A 19323-nucleotide genomic window follows, 5' to 3' on the forward strand; every position below is an offset into this window, starting at 1 on the left:
CTGCACTGTGTACACAGTTATAATACATATAGGCCTACAGCCATGGGCGGGATTACCGGAGGTGGGGGGGGGGGGCAAGAGGGGGCATTTGCCCCCCACTTTTTCCCAAACCTTAGTTCACTTTTTTGTCGTATTTGCAGACAAATATGCACAACCCTAATCGAAATTATTCCCCACAACAGCTCTATCAAATTCGAATCTAAGTCGAATTTGTGTTTAACATCGTAACACGTAGCATGCAGAATAACTGGAGCTGGAGCTAGCACATGGTTCGCAGCACAGGTTACGAATCCTGGAGCTAACACACTAGCGATTTAATTCTGCATGTGATGAATCCGCGGTATGTGCTACAGTGCTAGCTTCAGAATTGATTTTCAACGTTGCTGCTATTGCCTGCTGCTGTTGCCTGATAATCTGGCAATAGTTCAAACATAATGCTGGTACTGCCAGGTAATAATTTCATTTTCAAATCTCAGCCAGTACTATGAAATGACCCGTAAATATTGCTCCATGTTGCACCTAAAAGTCACCCCGCCTCGACTTCAGTGGCTACGGAACCGGTGGACTTGAGGGGTTTATCCCCCATGAAAAAAGTTGGGGCGGTCAAGGTATGTTCAGCCCCCAATATTTGCCAAGTGCTCCAAGAAGTGGGGACCGCGGGGAGAATTTCGAAGTGGGTGCTGAACATATTCTTGATCGGTCCAATGCACAATATACTAATAATTTTAAGGGAAAGAACTGTCAAGATGCAATTTATTGTTACCAGAGGCATGGGCGAGATTTGAGTTGTGAAAGGGGGGGGGGGGGCAAATCTGCAAGCAAGACTATCTAAGCGGAGCGCCACCATCGGTTGGCGCGGAGCGTACAAGAAATTTTTGGGCTTTACAAACCCTCCAGATGGCCGGAAATGGCACTTCCCGAGTGCTCTAAGCTGCATGTACCCATCCTTGAAATATGGATCTCATGTCTGCAATTGTATCTAGATAGTTAATTATCGTTTAAAAATTTGAAGAGGATTGATAGTAGAACATATGGTCAGATGGTGATGTACAACTTTTGTTATACGTCACTATCTAAGCGAAGCGCCATCATCAGTTGGCAAGGATCGTCGAAATTTTTGATGAAAGGAATCCTTAGATCGGTAAAATTAACACCCATATAGGCTTTAAATTGCATCTAAACAATTAATGAACGTGTGTAAAGTTAGGGAGGACAGATAGAATAACTTATATGGTGATGCACAACTGAGGCTTATACGTCACTATTTAGACGGTGCACCACCATCAGTTGGCGCGGCGTGTCGAAATTTAAGCAAAAAGGAAATCCTAGATCAGCAAATATGACACCTCTGGTAACAATAAATCGCATCTCGACAGTTCTTTCCCCTAAAATTATTAGTATATTGTGCATTGGACCGATCAAGAATATGTTCAGCACCCACTTCGAAATTCTCCCCGCGGTCCCCACTTCTTGGAGAACTTGGCAAATATTAGGGGCTGAACATACCTTTACCCCCACACTTTTTTATGGGGGATAAGCCCCTCAAGTCTACCGGTTCCGTCGCCACTGAAGTCGAGGCGGGGTGACTGTTTGGATTTTACAATGTGACTAGGTGTATCATGGAGCAATATATTTACGGGTCATTTCATAGTACTGGCTGAGATTTGAAAATGAAATTATTACCTGGCAGTACCAGCATTATGTTTGAACTATTGCCACATTATCAGGCAACATAGAAATTCATAATAAATACTTGAATGTTACTTACTGTTCATGAAGGGCTAGACCACTGGGGGTGGGGTGGGGTGTGTGTCATGTGTCAGTGTATTGAACTTAATTATTGATATACCCAATATGCAATTCTGGCTTTTGTAAATCGTTTCTCTGGATTTAGTTATTCAACGCATTCAGTAGAGCAGCAACGTTGAAAATCAATTCCTGAAGCTAGCACTGTAGCACATGCCGCGGATTCATCACATGCAGAATTGAATCGCTAGTGTGTTAGCTCCAGGATTCGTGCAGGAACCTGTGCTGCGAACCATGTGCTAGCTCCAGCTCCAGTTATTCATGCTACATGTTACGATGTTAAACACAAATTCAACTAAGATTCGAAACAAATAGGCCTATTTGATAGGGAATAATTTCGATTAGGGTTGTGCACATTTGTCTACAAAAACGACAAAAAAAGTAAATTAAGGTTTGGGAAAAAGTGGGGGGGGGCAAATGCCCCCTCTTGCCCCCCCCCCGTAATCCCGCCCATGACCAGAGGTGTCATTTTAGCTGATCTATGATTTCCTTTGTGCTTAAATTTGACGCGCCGCGCCAACTGATGGTGGTGCACAAATAGTGACGTATAAGCTTCAGTTGTACATTACCATATAAGTTCTTCTATCCGTCCTCCCTAACTTTACACACGTTCATTAATTGTTTAGATGCAATTTAAAGCCTATATGGGTGATAACTTTACCGATCTAAGAGAACCTTTCATCGAAAATTTCGACGCTCCTTGCCAACCGATGATGGCGCTCCGCTTAGATAGTGACGTATAACAAAAGTTGTACATCACCATCTGACCATATGTTCTACTATCAATCCTCTTCAAATATTTAAACGATAGTTAACTATCTAGATACAATTGCAGTTAAGAGATCCATATTTCACGGATGGGTACATCCAGCTTACAGCACTCGGGAAGTGCCGTTTCAGGCCATCTGGAGGGTTTGTAAAGCCAAAACATTTCTTGTACGCTCCGCGCCAACCAATGGTGGCGCTCCGTTAGATAGTCTTGCTTGCAGATTTGCCCCCCCCCCCCCTTTCACAACTCAAATCTCGCCCATGCCTACAGCACGTTTGATGCACCCTGTACGAACCTTTCACTGTGCATTGTTATTGAATAATGCCGTCACAGAAAACTTCGATCAAACATCGATAGTAGATCGTACAACCTAAACAAACAATCGTGTGTGTAAAATATGTCTAAACCAATTCCAAAGATACGAAAGGCTTCGGGTAATTTGAACGGATATATCTTCGTTGCAACGAATGGATTCATACATTTAAGTAACCTCCTTTCTTTGGTGATGACGTAACTTTTCCGACCAATCATGAGCGACTATTAACACACAACTGCGCACCTGTTTGGGAAAACAAATTCGCGACCCGGCCATACTCTATGCCGGCAGGATGCTACACGGGATAACACATTCAGCGTATTCATTTTCTTTTCAAAATATATAGCTTTAGATTTAATTATAATTATGCATTCGCTAACACACCTTAAAAGATTGTCACTACACATCATATCATCTCAAGGTGCTGTATCCGAAGATTATGACTGGTATCATGATAGCACACATGAAGAAGATGAACTGCAGGATGATATTCCAAATCTCATCAACCGAGGTGCTTTTGCGGATCGCAAAGAACGACCGCACCAGATACCAACGCCGACGAAACATGAACTTCGAGATATGGGTCATAGGGCGGAGGATCTTATCGTTGGCTGCACATTCAACAACAGACGGTGTGACCACACGTAGGTAATACATCTAGTTTGGATGGGTGGTATAATCATCATTATACATACGTGTATGATGACGTCTCACGTTCGATATCTTCCCAGCCTTCAGAGTTTATGCTGACGGCTATACCTGTTGTGTCGTAAGAATATGCCTTGAAAAATTAGCGTATTAACAATTTTCGAAAATAGCTGAATCGTGTAGCCTGTATATAGCTCCATCCGATATAAACCAAATATATAAATAAAACAAAAATATATGGCTTATTCGGTTAAAAGAAGATTTCGATGGATGACACAATTCATTGACGCCACAATCTCGATACACATTATAGAAAAATGAACAATGTTTTTGTTCTCAATATTCACCTCACAGTGTTTTCAAAACAATTCAGAACCGAAAATATGGAAATTGTTTTACGTTCAACGGAGATATAGATGGAGAGTCGTTGGAAAAAGTGACTAAAGCTGGTTCATATTTTGGTAGGTCAAAGTTCTTGGCTAATCTTTGGTAATTAATTGATATGTGAGAAGGAACCAATCAAACAAAGGGATTTGTCATCTGGACATTACATTGTTTTACAAATGAATTCTGTATTTAAATTCTGTCATGTAAACATCACAACATAAAGATATGTCATATAATTATAATAATTAATCTGAATTATATTGTTCCAATAAAGAATGTTGGAAGTACTGTAAAGAATCTTCTGCTATAGTGCGAACTTCTGAAACAGAACGTTAAAATTGCCGATAGCTCACAGTTACGCTGCTGATAAAAAATAAATAAAAAAAAATCTGTGACATTTGTGAGATATTTGATCATATCGATGTTGTATTTATTCCTTTTCTGATCGAAGATGTATTAATGAACTTTGGGAAAACGATATTCCCTCTTTATGCTCCTCAGTGTTAAGGAATATTTCCCCATCCTATCATAATTGCTCTAGTCCATAACTTCATCTTCTCAGTCATCATTCTCAAACCTGATCTTTTTTAGCCATTTGCTTCGGAGATATCCTTTTGAAATGTTTCTTTATCTCAATAATTCTGATAATTTCTTGAAATGTGACATTTATAAGACATTAAAAGTGACATTTGTTAGTATCACCTGATAGGTCTCCATATGACCCTCTTCATCGAACACGACGAGTATGTTGGTTTCCTTACCGACGACATCGGGGTTAGGATAATGGTTCATCCAGTAAATATTATGCCAATGCCTGAAGATGTCGGGCTATCACTTTCACCTGGTTTCTCAACCAATATAGGTATCCGACAGGTATGTTATACTTATCTAATCTAATTTGATTGGTTAATGTTACTAACTTCAACCAATTGTTAGTGCAATCTAGGTACCAGTCAATTTAAAATCATTCTAAGCATTCAATCGCAGGCCGCTAACACAACGTCACAACTTCGACATAGAAGTTCGAAATTTGGAGATAGGAATAGCGATTTAATGGAAATTTGACATTCGAGCTCAAATACCGTTTCAAATAGCCTTTTCAAATAAGTTGATAAAAAAAGTAAAGTCGCAAATATGGAAGAAACGTAAAACTATCGGGAAAATGATCTGATGCAAACTGAGGTATACGTCAAGAAAAAAAAAAAAACTAAAATTCGATATTTGTTATCTAAAGAGGTTCACAAAAAGTGTTAATATTAGTAATAAAAGTCAAAATTTCGTGAAAACAGTAGCAGTGAGATGCAAATTTTGAAATTAATGGTCGATTTTGTTTGTTTGAACAGTTTCGAAATGACAAAGTCAAGAAAGCGGATATTTCCATACAAAAAGTTTCCATTACAAATTATATATACTAATATTCTTCGGAGAAAGATGTCAAGATCCCCCTTCCCCACTGGTGTTCTCTCCTCCTTTCACCATTTTGTGAGATGCGCCAGTGATACTGGCATACACCATATATTATATTAAACCACCTATATGCCTGTAGATCCAAGTACGTTGTCTTCATAGGACGAATGTCTGTTCGTGTCTTGCATGGAAACCATATATTATACTAAACCACATATATGCCTGTAGATCCAAGTACATTGTCTTCACATGACGAAATGTCTGTTCGTGTCATGAATGTGATGTAGCATATGCTAAAATGATCCATATATAGATCAGTACACTGGCTTCATAGGGCGAATGCCTGTTCGTGTATACATGTGATGAAGCATACCGTATGTTATAATGAACCACATATATATATGTGTAGATTCAAATACATTGTCTTCATAGGACGAAATGTCTATTCGTGTCATGCATGGAAACCATATATTATACTAAACCACATATATGCCTGTAGATCCAAGTACATTGTCTTCACATGACGAAATGTCTGTTCGTGTCATGAATGTGATGTAGCATATGTTAAAATGATCCATATATAGATCAGTACACTGGCTTCATAGGACGAATGCCTGTTCGTGTATGCATGTGATGAAGCATACCGTATGTTATAATGAACCACATATATATATGTGTAGATTCAAATACATTGTCTTCATAGGACGAAATGTCAGTTCGTGTCTTGCATGGAAAGCAAATATTATTTATAACCTCATATAGATCTGTAGATTCAAGTGTATACATTGTCTTCATAGGACGAAATGTCTGTTCGTGTCTTGAATGGAAAGCATATATTATGCTAAACCACATATAGATCTGTAGATTCAAGTACATTGGTTTCGTAGGACGAAATGTATGTTCGTGTCTTGAATGGAAAGCATATATTATGTATAACCACATATAGGCCTGTAGATTCAAGTATATTGGCTTCATATGACGAAATGTCTGTTCTTGTCATGAATGGAAAGCATATATTATACTAAACCACATATAGGCCTGTAGATTCAATTACATTGGCTTCATATGACGAAATGTCTGTTCGTGTCTTGAATGGAAAGCATATATTATGCTAAACCACATATAGATCTGTAGATTCAAGTACATTGGTTTCGTAGGACGAAATGTATGTTCGTGTCTTGAATGGAAAGCATATATTATGTATAAACACATATAGGCCTGTAGATTCAAGTATATTGGCTTCATATGACGAAATGTCTGTTCTTGTCATGAATGGAAAGCATATATTATACTAAACCACATATAGGCCTGTAGATTCAATTACATTGGCTTCATATGACGAAATGTCTGTTCTTGTCATGAATGGAAAGCATATATTATGCTAAACCACATATAGATCTGTAGATTCAAGTACATTGGTTTCGTAGGACGAAATTTCTGTTCGTGTCTTGAATGGAAAGCATATATTATGTATAAACACATATAGGCCTGTAGATTCAACTATATTGGCTTCATCGGACGAAATGTCTGTTCGTGTCTTGAATGGAAAGCATATATTATGCTAAACCACATATAGATCTGTAGATTCAAGTACATTGGTTTCGTAGGACGAAATTTCTGTTCGTGTCTTGAATGGAAAGCATATATTATGTATAACCACATATAGGCCTGTAGATTCAAGTATATTGGCTTCATATGACGAAATGTCTGTTCTTGTCATGAATGGAAAGCATATATTATACTAAACCACATATAGGCCTGTAGATTCAATTACATTGGCTTCATATGACGAAATGTCTGTTCTTGTCATGAATGGAAAGCATATATTATGCTAAACCACATATAGATCTGTAGATTTAAGTACATTGGTTTCGTAGGACGAAATTTCTGTTCGTGTCTTGAATGGAAAGCATATATTATGTATAAACACATATAGGCCTGTAGAGTCAACTATATTGGCTTCATAGGACGAAATGTCTGTTCGTGTCTTGAATGGAAAGCATATATTATGCTAAACCACATATAGATCTGTAGATTCAAGTACATTGGTTTCGTAGGACGAAATTTCTGTTCGTGTCTTGAATGGAAAGCATATATTATGTATAACCACATATAGGCCTGTAGATTCAAGTATATTGGCTTCATATGACGAAATGTCTGTTCTTGTCATGAATGGAAAGCATATATTATACTAAACCACATATAGGCCTGTAGATTCAATTACATTGGCTTCATATGACGAAATGTCTGTTCTTGTCATGAATGGAAAGCATATATTATGCTAAACCACATATAGATCTGTAGATTCAAGTACATTGGTTTCGTAGGACGAAATTTCTGTTCGTGTCTTGAATGGAAAGCATATATTATGTATAAACACATATAGGCCTGTAGATTCAACTATATTGGCTTCATAGGACGAAATGTCTGTTCGTGTCTTGAATGGAAAGCATATATTATGCTAAACCACATATAGATCTGTAGATTCAAGTACATTGGTTTCGTAGGACGAAATGTCAGTTCCTGTCTTGCATGGAAAGCATATATTATGTATAACCACATATAGGCCTGTAGATTCAAGTATATTGGCTTCATAGGACGAAATGTCTGTTCGTGTCATGAATGGAAAGCATATATTATACTAAACCACATATAGGCCTGTAGATTCAATTACATTGGCTTCATAGGACGAAATGTCTGTTCTTGTCATGCATTGAAAGCATATATTATACTAAACCACATATAGGCCTGTAGATTCAATTACATTGGCTTCATAGGAAGAAATGTCTGTTCTTGTCATGCATTGGTAGCATATTTTATAATAAACCACATATATATCTGTAGATTCAAGTACATTGGCTTCATAGGACGAAATGTATGTTCTTGTCATGCATGGAAAGCATATATTATTTATAACCACATATATGCCTGTAGATTCAAGTATATTGGCTTCATCGGACGAATTCCGGTGCCCAAAAAGTCAACTATCACCAGCATGAATGATCTTCGTCCGGTGGCGCTCACTTCCGTAGCCATGAAATCATGTGAAAGATTTATATTGCAGTATATCAAAAGGCTAACTGTAAACCTAATGGATGATCACCAGTTCGCATATAGGAAGGGACGCAACACTGACGATGCACTCCTGTTCACATTGGACACATTATACTCCCATCTCGAAGACTCTAAATCTGGTAAAGTCTCCGCTCGCATCATGTTCTTTGACTTTTCATCTGCTTTTAATACGATGCAACCTCATATTTTAGCTAACGTTTTACTTGGATCTGATGATGTGCCACATGCTTTGGTTCGATGGGTATTGGACTATCTCACTAACCGCTCACAATTTGTACGTATCGGTCGTGATGTTGTATCTGACATTATGGAATGTAGCACTGGAGCACCACAGGGCACTGTGTTAGCACCATTCCTATTCACTCTGTATACCTCCGGAATACGCTCCACTGACCTCAGCTGTCCGCTCATCAAGTTCGCGGATGACACTGCTCTCGTTGGCCGGATTAAAAATGACGATGACCGGATCTACCGTGAACAAATTGCCAATTTTGTTGCTGAATGCGACAGGAATTATCTCCATCTTAACGTCAGCAAGACGAAGGAACTCATTATAGACTTCCGGAGAGCGAACAAGATAGTGCCCGAACCTGTGGTCATTGACAGTAAGACAGTGGATAGGGTAACTGAGTACAAATATTTGGGTGTAGTTATGGATGATCAGCTAAAGTGGGATGCACATGTTGAGTATGTTGCCAAACGTTTGAAACCACGAATGTATTGCTTGAGGAAATTAGTCTCTTTTGACGTGAACCAGAACATTTTATCCATTTTTTACAACTCTATTATTAGTAGTGTTTGGTCATACTGCATAACTTCCTGGGTTGGTAACATAAATAAGACATCCAAGAAAGTGTTAGATGATACTGTTATACGGGCAGGTAGGGCTGTTGGGAAACGCTTGCCAATGGTTGACGAGGTCTTTGATAGTCGGGTTAATGATAAGCTTCATTCAGTTCTCAAGGATATCGATCACCCTCTCCACGCTCCATTAAATAATTGCATTATCCCTCGTAGTGGGAGGATGAGACCTCCGAAGGCTCATACTAATCGTTACCCCTCATCTTTCATGGGACAAGCTGTTAGAATTTTTAATGCATCTTTTAATCGCTAATCTCTTGCCTTTGTCTTTCCTTCTTTCATTGGGTTCTTATCATATTTACCGTTTGTGATTTGTTTATACTTTTTATTCCTTGCCATTCTGTGAGCTTCGGCCCATCTGTTCCCGTTCCTTGTTATTAGCATTTCTTATGCTTTTATTGTCCTACTGTTTGTTCTCTTATTGTTGTATAGTATCGTTTTTATATCTTACTGTTTTATCTGCAAGCATGTAATTTCCCTATCGGATGCAATAAAGTTTATCTTATCTTATCTTATCTTATCTTAATATCTGTTCTTGTCATGCATGGAAAACATATATTAAACTAAACCACATATACATCTGTAGATCCAAGGACACTTCCTTTCATATGTAACGAAATGTATGTTCGTGTCACGCATGCAAAGAATATTTTATACTAGACCACATATATATATATATATATATATATATATATATATATATATATATATATATATATATAGATTTAAGTGTATTCATTCGCTATATGTGACGAAATGTCTGTTCGTGCCATGCATTTGATGAAAAGCATATATTATATATATACTCAAGCACATATAGACCTGTTTAGAACTCTGGTAAGCCATGACAGGTAGAAAAAAAATCCAATAAAATGTGACGAAAAACACTCCATTTAAGAGATATTCTATATACCTCGGCTGGTTTTGTGCACATGCTTTCACTAGATGTACAAGAAATAAGTTCAATTTACAAAGAATGTTATCTTCTTCTAGTTTTCTCATTTTCTATGAGTCCACAACAAAGTACAAAAAACAACAACTAATGAATATAACGAACTAATAATTAATTATCTATATACCCAATCAATTCGTCAAACACTGTAGGGGGACGTTGGGAAAATGTCAACAATGAAAACGTGAGGAACTGAGAAGGTTATTTGCCCTAAAAGAAATGATTAGAAACAAAAAAGTAATGGATAAATGAGAACGATTTTTATTAATTGTGTAAATTTATTGACTGCATTTATCAATGCATAATTGTTTGAAAATCCAAATTTTGAGATTCCACAAATGAGCAAGAATGAACGGTTGAACAATTTCCCTTATATGCACTTCGTGGGCACGCCTTCACAGCCAATTATAAATCACTCGTCAGAGTTGCTACGGAAACGATATTTCAGTTGAAGTCTTACTTCACGAAGCTCAAGGTCTATATTTATTGCCTTGGAAACAATGACACAGAGACCGCAAACGCAACATGTAAAACAATTAATCTCTAAAATTCTCGCGAAATAATCACCCTACGACCAATATTCATTCACCAAAAATTGTTCTCTTTTATAGACTAAAGTAACAAAACTGAATTTTGAGCCTATTTATGACACTAAACCTGTCTGCTGTAGATATAATATTTACTCGCTTGTATAACACTGTGTTCGGTGGCCTCACCCTGCATTGTGTACACTGAAATCCCGTATAGACCATGGGCAATTGCATTGGTATATAAGCATATACATTGGAAAAGTTCAGTGAGCTTTCAGAAAACGAATAAACATATAGGCGGCAATGTATATAGGCGGCAACACACAGGCTAACAATCATATCCATTTCCACTCATCACGTTATGCCTGCAACTGGTAATTTAGGAGACATTTTAATTTGGGATAAGAGCTATACGGAAGCGATATTCGTGATCGTAAAAGACGGCTGGACGGATCGCCGATTCATGAGCACTTGAACGAAAAAAAAAAACTCATTACTTGAGATAAAGTGTTGAGTAATTTACAGGGTTTCTTTTTACGAAAGATTGTTCAGAAGTGGAGAGAGACTACCTTTGTGATAATTGAACAGACGCTATATGACACACTCGTATGCGATAGCTGCAGCATATACGTGACGAATCTATTTTAAGTAATCGGTGTTGTGGCCGAGTGGATAAAACCTGTGGCATTTGAAGCAATGGGGCTTAGCAACAGGAATCGGGGTTAGATCCCCGGCCGTGTAATAGTAAGGTATAGGTTTTTCATTCTCGTTTGAAAAGATTCCATATTTGAGTTACAATGTTGAATTGGAAGCCACCCGACGTGAAAGTGTTAATCCACAAGCCCTTTGGGGTTTCTGCTACATTCGTGGTCGTTTAAGTGTCATAAATATAAGTAAGATTTACTGAAGTTAACTTATACTGTAGTCTAACAGTACATACGTTGCATGCAAACGTAACACAAGTCGTATACTAATACACACAGGCCCACGCACACACATTCACTATTTCAAAACCATGTGTAAAACTCCACTTTTAGGCGAAACCCTCATCTTTACAGAACAAATATCAAGAAATCGAATTCTTTGCAGAAAATTGAATAGTTAATTGTAAGTTTTCGCAGAAATTCCAGCGAAAACAAAATATTGGAAAAAAAGTTGCAATTGTTCGATCTTTCGTGATAAATGTTGGTTTTGAAAACCTTTTACGAAGCTTGAAAGTAACGCGATTAACTTATACAGGTATATCATGGAATGAAAACTGGTTGGCATTAACTGCTGATAAATTATTCAATTCGCGATATATTTCTTGCTAGTCATTGCTTGAGCTATTAACCGTAACAGTAAATAACGGAATGGCGAATTACGTAAGTTTCTTCCGCGAAGTTAAGGCCATCAGCAATCACTTCTGTTTTGATGTTGTTTTCCGGCGAACGTGATGTCTAACCAAACATCCCTCTTTGAAAGATGTATAAGACTCGATATTGTTGTTATATGTTGATATATTGATATCGGGGCTACCTAAAGGAGGACGCTCCAGCAAAGTGTGCTTCAAGAGAAGCAATGAGACATACTGCTAAACCAGAAGGAAGGCCCGTGAACTACCTTGCTTGGAAAAATAAAGTAGCAATTTAAGGACGTTAATATTAACAATTTCGAGGAAGCAATAAACCTTGCGCAAGCTCGTGATACGTGTCGGAGTTTAATAACTGAGCATGTCGGATAGACGAGACTCAACTTACTATTACTACTAAAGGTATATTTAGTCACTAGATTTATCGTCGTTCCTTTTTGCAGACAGCCATTTTTATCCGTTTATTGATACTCACAATTCTCGGAAAACTTGTTTCATCATCAAGTATTTTTTTTAATTCTATTTTTGGCTTTGCCTAATCCATGTTTTGCACTTTGTTAAACACTTGTGTATGTGTGTGTACGCTGTATCAATATATTACATGTTAGCTCAGTTGGCATATTCTTTACTGAGGCAGCAAGGATGGTTCAGTATAGCGTTGTGCGAGGTCACTGCGTTTTGTGCGCTCGCTCATTAGATAGAACACAATTAGCTGATTTAAACATTACAGAACGTCCACTACTTTTTCGCTTGTAGTATGGACCGGACTGTTCCATATAACACTATGATGTGTACATTGGCCCTCTCGTGCCCAAATAGGCGAAGATATGACGATACAATAGTGACGTTTGCTACCTGCAATGGCCGTCCTTAAATCTGTTTCATCCCATCTACAAATTAATATATCTACATATGTATATACACATACATGCCAATTATTTATAATCGTTACATAACTTGTAACATATCTCTGCATATACACAGGAGCATTGGTGTACGCAAGGAAGAGAGGGTGTGGGGGGGGGGGGAGGGGTGGGTTGGAGATGAAATGCCACCCACCTAGAATCGTTCGTCGGGGGAATTTTACATTAACTTCGGAAAGAATTAAACCCTTTGTACCGGTGTAAATCCTTTTTCTAGAGAATTCTACGTTAAGAGCTAATTAAAGACCTAGTTTAGAGTCTAAATGTGCCTCGGAAAGCATTATTTTACGACTTTATTCTATGGCGGGGAGGGGTAGGAAGGAGTAGGTAGGGGGGGAGTGGGAGTGGGGAGAGATCCCTCGTTCATGAAATCCTCATTCGCCTCTGTCCGTTCATTAAATGTCATCACGTACCTTTATCCAACCAGGGAAACTTTTGGATTCCCCCTTCATCTTTCAAATCCTTTGATTTTCTACAATTTATGTTTATGATTAATCAATGACGTCTGATAGGTTGAGATCCGACGGTTACCTTACCCTCACGGTGACTGTACTAACGGAGAAGACAAGAATTACCTCATGAACAACCGATACGAGTACAGCATATTATCTTGTCAAAAGAAATGCTTCTTGGATAAAATGGCGAGCGATTGCAACTGTGTGATAGATTTATATGATGACTACGAAAGAATGCCGTTCTGTAACAAAACCCACAGTGAGTATAGCTCAATATTACAACAGTATACAACACAGTGAGTATAGCTCATTATTACAACATTTTACCACAGTGGGTATAGCTTAATATTTCAACACTACATCACAGTTAGTATAGCTTAATATTACAAGATGACAACACAGTGAGTTCAGCTCAATAAAACAACATTACACCACAGTGAGTATAGCTCAATATTACAACATTACACCACAGAGAATATAGCTCAACATTACTACATTACAACACAGTGAGCATAGCTCAATATTGCAACAGTATACAACACAGTGAGTATAGCTCAATTTCACAACGTTACATCACAGTGAGTATAGCTCAATATTACATCAGTATACAACACAGTGAGTATAGCTCATTATTACAACACTACATTACAGTTAGTATAGCTTAATATTACAAGATGACAACACAGTGAGTTCAGCTCAATAAAACAACAATATAACACAATGAGTATAGCTTAATATTGCAACATTACAACACAGAGAGTATAGCTGTAGGGGGTGGGGTGGGAGTAGAACGTGGCCATCCAGTTTTGTGAAAATCCTCAAGCGTCCCCGCCTGTTTATGATGAAGGAGTGTCCCTTTTTGACAAAAAGGATCACTTTTGTTTTTCATTGTTTTCAATTCAAAAGTATAAAAGGGCCTACCCCTTTTGTAATTTTAAATGAAGTAATGCTCTTTTGTTAATAAATGGAATACAAATGAAATTAAACATACTAGTTTAATATTGATGAAAAATGAAGAAAACATAATGTCATTCAAAAGTGTTTTCTTTATTGAAAAACATTAAAATACTGGAATCTTTGACACGGAATGCACAGAGGAAACATTTTTATTGAATTCTGTAGGTAACGTTGTGTTTTACCCGCAAATCTCAAGTCACATGTTGACTGTGCTAACATCCCCCCCCCCCTACCACCAAGAAGAAAAAAATCGAAGTTCCTTTTAAATAATTGAAATGTCGCATTTCTTATTTTTTCTCAATTATGTACACATTAGAAATATAATTTTTGTAAATCCATTCGCACTTAAGAGTTTATTTTCGTAAGAGGTTTGACAGCAACGGTACATTTAATATAATAATAATATTTGCTTTTCATATAGCGCTTTATACCAGCGATAGGTCTCAAAACGCTTTACAGACGTTATATTACCCCTGGTCAATGATGACCTGTCCCAGAGACAATCCCTTCAGTCGGCAGCAGTTATACACTGCGCCCAATGACAAGTTACCTCACAGGTACCCATTAAACCCCTGGGTGGAGAGGGGCAAGTGAGATAAAGCATCTTGCCCAAGGACACAACGTAATGAACTAGGCAGGAATCGAACCAGCAATCCTTGGATCACGAGTCCGACGCCTTAGCCAATTGGCCACCACGCTCTCACTATGCAATGCTATCAATATGCAATGATATCTACAATATCGGATCATATAACATATGTTGTCACACACTCAGGAATATGCCGCCAGAAGACTGAGAAACTGTTTCATTCTAATACTCTACAGTGTGATTGCCCAGCTCCGTGTGGGTGAGTATTTGCTAAAAAAAAGGACAGAGTGTAGAAATTATGCACAGTTCTTTTTATCGATATCTTCTGATTCCTCGCTACCGTATTCTCGGTAGTATTATCGGTATGCACCGAAACTTGCCTCCACCTAACCCTCACCCCACCTACTAACCCTACCCCACCCCAATCCCCCATCCCTTGGCACACCGTGATTGGTATTCTGGATCTTCCACTATTAAATCCGTCATCGATCGATTCCATTATAACTATTGTTAGTTAACATATTACACCTAACAATTTGCAAAGAATTAAATTTATAGTTTTGTCTAGAGACAAATCTGTGATATTTCTGAGTATGATGGTATTGCTTTTACAATATGCATTATTTCGAATGTTTTGCCCCGACACGATCAATTTTCACTATTACCAAATTTTCAAAATCAGTGTATTATTTCGTCTCTCTTTTTTTTTTGTAATAGAGAAGTGGTCTATAATACACAGACTTCGTCCTCAAAGTGGCCTGAAAATAGACACTACGTAAGTAAACTGAACCTGCATGCCATTGCTACCATTAAGAATATGCCACAAAGTGATTGCACCATAACAGACCTTTAATCGAAAGTAAGGAAGCTGATAAGGCACAAACAAAACGTTGTAAAAAGGTGCAAACATAACAAAGTATTAACAGGTAGAATGCAGTTTCCTGCATTGTAATTCACTTTTTTATGTATGTTTATTTATGTTAGTATGGGAGTGCGCATGTACGTATTTAGGCCTAATTATAGTAAAGAAATGATATATAAATGATTTTCAAGGTTGTGTGTAATGAATGTTTTACTGTGACTCTTGCATGCTTGTAAGTAAGAAAGGGCTCTATTAGCTACATGGCAAAATGGAGGGGCAAGGGGGGGGGGGGTGGTACGATGTCAGCGTGGGATAAAAATAGACTTGACAATGTGTATGCTGCAATTTATACGTATGGAATAATGAAGACTTCTAAAGTTGGAAGAATGACCTTGCAATGACTCCGGACCCGACCTGTCCCTCGAAGTCCTTGCTGTTGGGTATAATTATAAAATACTTATTTGCTTCACGTTTCTTTTTGATCTCAGCATTACTTGAAAGACGACATATATCGAAGAGGAAAAGATCATGTCTTCCACGCATTAACAGATGTACATGCTGCACGGTAAGAGAGTTAAGATGAACTGGTGACTCTCTTAAAAGAATTGACTGAATTGTTCAGTCTAGATTCACATCCAATCGAACCGTACAAGAAACTATGTAACTATCACATGAATAGATGGATAGCCCCATTTGGTTTTGAACATTCCATTTGTTTTAAACTTCCTTACTTCATTATTTAATTTAAGTAGTATGGTGGTCGTTGTGTTTAGCATGCTTAGTAATATTCTTTAGTTATATGGTAGTTACATTACTCAGCACAGACATTAACACAAATATTGTGTAGTAGGCCTACTATAGTAACCACGAAGTACTCAGTCATAGGCACTGACAATACTTAAGAGTAATAATATAGTATACAGTTATAACACTTATGAAGTACCATAGTACTTAAGGCACCTAGTCCGATAATAATCCTATATGACTTTCATTTATGAAATATAATTTTGCTATGAGGTCACTCAATATTATATTTTGCAAATATATTGATACCAGAATCAAACATGTAGATTTGATTGTTCAGGGGAGGGGGGGGGGGATAGAGGGTTGATCTTTCTCTTTTTTGAATATACCGTGGTTAGTCACCTCACGTCGAAGTCGCATGTCCATATACTCTTCGAAATTGCCCATGCAGTCATCTCCATCCCCTTCACCACCCCCAAAACTGTAAATCCCATTACGCCTCATGTACAGTGTCTTTTACGTCTTCAAGGGCCCATGTTTAACATCCCAGAAAATAAACTTAAAGTTATTTTTTTTTCTTTACTTTTGAATTCCTCGTAAGTGCTATTGTTTAAATACTGCTGTATCTCAATTGGCTTTTTCATCACATTTTCACAATTTTCACAAAAAACAAAAAAAAACTCCCTGATGACGATGATGATGATGACGATGGTGATGACGATGATGCCGGTTTTACTTAGCATCATATCAAACAACAATGGAAAGGTACTCTCAAATCGAGAAGAAATACACAATGGCAGAACCGAATATTATACCCTAACATGTTAGCATATTATCTATATATCAACTATTTGTTTGTTTTCCCCCCTCATGAAAAAACTTAAATTAAAGAAAATAAAAATCAATTTACTTTTCTCTTTATGAATCGACGAGTATAGAGAAAATTTAGTGAAGGTGAAGATTTACTATCAAGAACTGAACTACGAGTTGGTCGAACAGGTTCCCGCCAATACGGTGAGTTTTAGCAAGTTCAATATTCATGTGTCTTTGTTAGACAGGACACTAAAAGTTACATATTTAGAGATTCACATACATAGATATCTATCATAAGAGCATTTTTCTTCCTCCGTTTATTCAGATTGCATATAATATTTATAGTGATTCTTAAGTAACAGATACAATGATTCGCATATTTACAATCATAGTTCACCTGCACCTTGCAGTTTTCTGACAGAAAAACAAACACAACTGATAACCGGAGCCGATGACAAGCATTTAATTTGGGTAAATGGATAACATATCGTTTAAACATTACTGGAATAGACCTTGGCATGGAGCAAAAGCTTGTAGCAAGTCAGAGAAGTTAACACGGTTTTTCCTAGATCTAGACTATCTCAAATTATTAAAACGTTCGATACTAATTAAAAACTTGAACTTAAAGAAAAACTTATAAGAGCATGATATTAATAACACACAATACGTAGTTAATGCGTATATACTATTCAACTTAACAGAAGGTTCACATAAGTGACTCGTGGCCCACTCTCGAAGTTGAATTTGCAAAGAGGGGAATTAATTTATTTAAATAGGTCTTATCAGTACCGAATTTTACTTTGGTAACACTTAAAAATTATTGTGTATAAATTTATGGTAATTTTGTTTTTGGCTGATAGGTAAATTATCAAATAAAGGAACGTAAATCAAATTTGATTCTAAGTAAATTTTGGACTGAAAAATTCATTCCACATTTTTTTATCAGAGTCGTTGGGTGTTCCAACACAGTAGGAGCTGTTTATGGGGCACAGGTATACTAACCCACCTCTATTCGGAGAACCCTCCTATGTGCCCCATTTAATTCAGTATAAGCGCCATTGTCGCCACGAAGGGTGTTTAGACGTTAAACGATACATTCTGAGGCATTTTTATACTTAAAAAAATAAGGTTTATAATTAACAGGTGACTAACGAAAGAAGAAGTAATTATTTCCAGAACTTTCTCCGACTGCCGATTTAGGTGGGTGTTTAGGATCAACCAATCCTTTCACCATCCCGCGGCCCCTTTTGCACATCATTGTGATGTAGTTTTGTGGTTTGCCCTCTCCCAAAACCAAAAGTCCAAAGTCAAAGCACTTCTGGCCTTCGATGTTTCTGCTTACTCCCACCTCGATCGAACCCTCTACCGTCGCCTCCTAAAGAATCTATTAAACGTTCTGCTCATCATAGCAGAGGTTGCAGTATTTTGAATTAGCCTCACAAATGAAGGAGATAAAGGGACATTCCCCGATGGGTTTTGTGTAGTGGAGACCAGAACTGGTGTACTAGTAAATTGCTGTGACATGTATCACATCCAATGCCAGGTACAGATTCTCGCTCAGTGCCGAAGTCAGTCAAATAAAAATTAACTTTATCCTTTTCTGCATGTCCTTGAATACTTCATGCTCATGAGTTATTTGAACCAATGAAAGAAAAGATTAATAATATGATATTTCTTGTTCTTTATTCGTTTGCAGGTTGAATCTGTTTTAGGTACTACCGGAGGTCTCTTGGGTTTATATATTGGGTTTTCTCTTATAACAGTTGTCGAAGTTTTTCTTTTGTTGTACGATGTAATTTTATTCCTGTTCAAGAAACTTGTTTGCTAGTAAACCTGATCTGAAAAGCAGGTAAATCGCTGCAAATTAGCTGATAATTT

At 37.5% G+C, this 19323-nt stretch overlaps 1 protein-coding gene across 1 annotated transcript in view; it reads left to right on the top strand.

Moving 5' to 3' along the window:
- The window catches only part of LOC139974451 (acid-sensing ion channel 2-like), a 21201-nt gene extending 1879 nt beyond the window's left edge, over window positions 1-19322 (top strand). The window contains exons 3-11 of the mRNA XM_071981617.1: window positions 3313-3535; window positions 3894-4000; window positions 4636-4799; window positions 13538-13739; window positions 15213-15285; window positions 15744-15801; window positions 16377-16453; window positions 17571-17646; window positions 19142-19322. Coding sequence (XP_071837718.1) covers window positions 3313-3535; window positions 3894-4000; window positions 4636-4799; window positions 13538-13739; window positions 15213-15285; window positions 15744-15801; window positions 16377-16453; window positions 17571-17646; window positions 19142-19273 — 1112 coding nt within the window. The 3' untranslated portion in view covers window positions 19274-19322. The remainder of the gene's footprint in view (window positions 1-3312; window positions 3536-3893; window positions 4001-4635; window positions 4800-13537; window positions 13740-15212; window positions 15286-15743; window positions 15802-16376; window positions 16454-17570; window positions 17647-19141) is intronic.
- The last annotated feature ends 1 nt before the right edge of the window (window position 19323 follows it).

The sequence above is a fragment of the Apostichopus japonicus genome, chromosome 9 (assembly GCF_037975245.1).
Source record: "Apostichopus japonicus isolate 1M-3 chromosome 9, ASM3797524v1, whole genome shotgun sequence".
Classification (NCBI taxonomy): Eukaryota; Metazoa; Echinodermata; class Holothuroidea; order Aspidochirotida; family Stichopodidae; genus Apostichopus; species Apostichopus japonicus.